At 34.2% G+C, this 3,698-nt stretch overlaps 1 protein-coding gene across 2 annotated transcripts; it reads right to left on the bottom strand.

The window, feature by feature from the left end:
* Positions 1–776: 776 nt before the first annotated feature.
* Positions 777–3,379, bottom strand: LOC147475114 (uncharacterized). Of its 2 annotated transcripts, none has more exons than XM_086582896.1 (6): positions 2,100–3,379; positions 1,953–2,027; positions 1,831–1,869; positions 1,308–1,371; positions 1,133–1,231; positions 777–1,038 (listed from the first exon to the last, which is right to left on the bottom strand). In XM_086582896.1, exons 2-6 carry the CDS (start codon positions 1,997–1,999, stop codon positions 913–915), a joined length of 375 nt encoding a protein of 124 aa, XP_086439022.1. In that variant the 5' UTR covers positions 2,000–2,027; positions 2,100–3,379; the 3' UTR covers positions 777–912. The 2 variants fall into 2 exon arrangements, with proteins under 2 accessions (XP_086439022.1, XP_086439021.1); XM_086582895.1 differs by having other exon boundaries at positions 1,831–1,881; positions 2,100–2,241.
* Between the last annotated feature and the right edge of the window lie 319 nt (positions 3,380–3,698).

Raw genomic sequence — 3,698 nt, 5'->3', positions numbered from 1 at the left:
TTATGTGATGAAAATTGTTTAGAAATCTCACATTAGCATTAGAATTAGGATTGGTTCTTAGAAACTTATGTTAATACGTACGCAATAGTTTTTACATCTTTCCATGAATATTCATGCAATGAGTGTCAATGATTGTACATAGCGGTAAGTTTATGGTACCCATGGTTAGAATACTTAATTTCCAAATCCAGTGAGAATCTAAAGCCTCAACATAAGTGTATCTGAGTAATGACCCAAGGATGAAGCAATTCCGAGTAGAAAGAAATCATACTACTACATAATGACACTTATACCACTGTTTTTAAGTGTGGTATAAATATATTTACCACTGTTATATAACCGTGACAATAGGTGGTGTGGTATATAATAATAGCAAAACTGTGGTATATATGTTTAACGGATACCACGGTTTTTCAAAGAACCGTGGTTTGTAATTCCCATTATATACCACGATTGTCAACATAACCGTGGCATATAAGCTATTGAAACTGTGGTTTATATTAGTGTATGTGTTATAATACCGTGGTATATAATTATACTAAACTACGGTTTATGCTAAACCGTGGTTTATATATATATATATATATATATATATATATATATATATATATATATATATATATATATATATATATATATTATTTTTTTAATAATAATGCTAGTAACAGTCTTCCACTTAAAAACCGAACCTGCATAACAAAATTTACACAGCCTACCTACATACAACATTTCCATCTTCCCAACAAATTCCAAAATGTACAATAAACTATCAAACATTGCAAAAAAAGATAATAATAATAATAAAAAACTTCCATTAATTTTTTGAGTGCACTAAGAAAACAAACTTCAAATTCCTTTTCATAAATTAAAAAGGTAAGACTCATAAATTAAACTGGAGGGGTCCGAACATAGCTAAAACTCATCCTCATTCGCTTCCAACTGAAACACCCCATTTTCTTGGATGAATTGAATAATATCGAGTCGAACACCATCAAGTTCATCTTGCGTGTATGTCTCCTTCAGTTCTAAATTTGTTATCTCGATGAGTCAAAGCACAACATGTGGAGTTACTATATAAGAATAAGGCGAAGTCGTTGAGCCAAATAAAGTGTTTTTCAAAACTTTCGAATACCTTATTTTCAAATGATCCAGTTGAACAAGCTTCTACTATTTCCCTCATAAACTTCATTGTATAATACCCACACTCTGTGCCACCTGGTTGATATAGGCCCTAACATATAGACTCACAATATATGTAAACATATATTTTTCAAAGAAAAAGACAATAATGTGTAGGATTTGTTTACCTTGATCTTGTCCCACTTCAGCGGAACTTGTTTCCCATCAACCCTTTGCAATGTGAGGACCGCACTTCACAATAAGATAAATGCAAAATATTTAATTCACAAAGTTTAGAGACAACCAATAGAAACTAAGCTACGTTCTATTAAGCGAAACATGATTCACTCCCACATAGTTTGTACATACAAGTTTTCACCTCACACATGGCTGCCAAGAGGTTTGAGAATAGATGCATTGAAAGAGAATCGAAGAAACTATAAAGATTAAAGCAAAACACCACCAGGGTTAAACAAGTAGGTCCCTCATCAGACGATTTACTCCATCCATAAATTAACATTTTTTTATGGTAAGGATGATCAATGATAATCATCAACTTGACACATTATGAAACAAAAAGGAATAAGGTGGTTCGCAGTATCTTCAAAACCAAATTAATATGAATGGAAAACCAAGAAAAAAATATATCAATCATTTACTTCCTAAGTTGCACTGCAATAAAAAAAGTAATATCAGAGAGGGTGTCCTTACCGGAGAGTTGATGTAGCTTGCCCTTTGCCCAAAAGATCCCTAATGAGTGAGCTGTGAAATTCAATTACCCGTATTTACAACAACTCTTTAAATCCCAAAAGACCATTGAAATGTAATAATACCTGGGAACTTTGACCCGATTGAACTGCAGCAACCTCTTTTCTACCATGACCCTTCACAGATCCTTTGCTATCACCCTATCGAAATTGCATTTCCTCAGATAAATTAAATATCGTGTAGAAAATTAAGCTACAATTGACAACCCATACCAAGCATCCCCAACAAACATAAATGACAGGCCGATGGATGTGCAATATCTGTTGCATTCCAACTTCCCACCAAAAGAACTGTCAAACATATACCACCATCAAGGTCGAGTCACCAAATAGAGAGTCAGCAACCCGCCCATTCTCAAGGACTGACACTTACTAATGTGGAGGACTAAACTATTTCACCAATTTAAGACTTTTAGAGAGCATACTTTCCATAAGCAATCCCATTTCTATGTTAATCCAGTGCTACCACATACCAAGCAAATGACACAAAAAGAGGACTGAATTGTATTACCATAAATAGTACTTCTAAAATTTTAACAAAATTGGGTAAAAGCACTGACCTCACCACAATAAAAAATGATGAGTTAACCACCCCCCCTGGAAAACATAATTTGGCTACAGAAAAAAAAAATGCAACATCAAATACCAACATGAGACTGGATACTTGCACGGTATTTGAATATAAAAGAACCCTATGCGACAGGGCAACAACATCAACTACCAAAACTAATCAACAGGAGACAAGGCAAGTTTGAACGCTGTCAACTACCCAAACTTGTAACAATATGAATAGCTTCTAACACATGTTTACAAAAGCATCACATGTTAATAAGATTGTGCCAATTTTAATAGTTGCCTCACCCTTCCTTGATATCACACAATGATTGTCACCAGCATTTGCGACAACAACACGGTTGTTCGGAACAATTGCAATACAAGTTGTGCTTCTAGAAGTTGGCCCAGAGAAATCTGAGTGGAAACATGCAAAGTTTATTAAAAAGCCTAGTAATTAAAGAACAAAGGTGTGGCAACCAAGGAATAAAAACCTCGCAGATCTCACTTCAACAAGTTTAATAGTTACCTCACCTTTCACTACCCCACATACAATCCCCTTGGAACTGCCATTGCCAATGCATGTGACAGACTCCACCAATTCATCAAAATATAGACACTAAATTACCATATGGCACATCTACACATTAGCAAAAAAAAAAAAAAAACTAGCATAACATTGATTCTACATTCAAAAAAAAAAAAATGACAAGCATCACAGCCAGAATACCACCATTACCTTGATATATTAACCACAAGCCCAACATGTTGTATACACATATATATTTTGTTTAGAAAGAGACGTCCAAGAGACCCCCTCCTTCCTCCTTTGTTTGGGCTTCGAACTGGCAATGCAAAAACTTTCTTACGTTTGCATTGGCAGAGTAAGATAGGGGTAAATATACTCACAACCCTTGTCAATGAAAATAACATTTTCTCAAGCACAAGGATATTCATTCAATAATTTTATATTTCCTAGATAAACAGTATAAGAAATTAGGTATGCAAGGTGTAACACATTACGTTTTAAATCATAAAGGAAGACGAGATAGAATTGGAAATTAAAACATGTAGAAGCCAATTTGAAGTAACTAAGTGGTAAACAAGCCAATGAAAAAATAAGCCTTGAACCATCTGATCCAGCTAGTAAGTGATAGGCAACAAGGCAAATAAAACAACAAAGATGAGACTAAAAGCTAAAATCGGAAGCTACAAGATGCATATGTCTGCAATCATGCTATACTATATATATTATTACTA

Source organism: Coptis chinensis, chromosome 9, assembly GCF_015680905.1.
Source record: "Coptis chinensis isolate HL-2020 chromosome 9, ASM1568090v1, whole genome shotgun sequence".
NCBI lineage: Eukaryota > Viridiplantae > Streptophyta > Magnoliopsida > Ranunculales > Ranunculaceae > Coptis > Coptis chinensis.
Note: the sequence above shows the minus strand (reverse complement) of the source record. Positions and strands in the feature narration are given on the sequence as shown.

Bases quoted from the DNA above. Each gene is read 5' to 3' on its own strand.
- LOC147475114 (XM_086582895.1), bottom strand. From the start codon at position 1,999: ATGGTAGAAAAGAGGTTGCTGCAGTTCAATCGGGTCAAAGTTCCCAG. The intron at 1,372-1,830 runs GTAAGGACACCC...CTTATTGTGAAG, and splicing joins CAAGCTACATCAACTCTCCG to TGCGGTCCTCACATTGCAAA. The intron at 1,232-1,307 runs GTAAACAAATCC...TCTATATGTTAG, and splicing joins TGAAGTGGGACAAGATCAAG to GGCCTATATCAACCAGGTGG.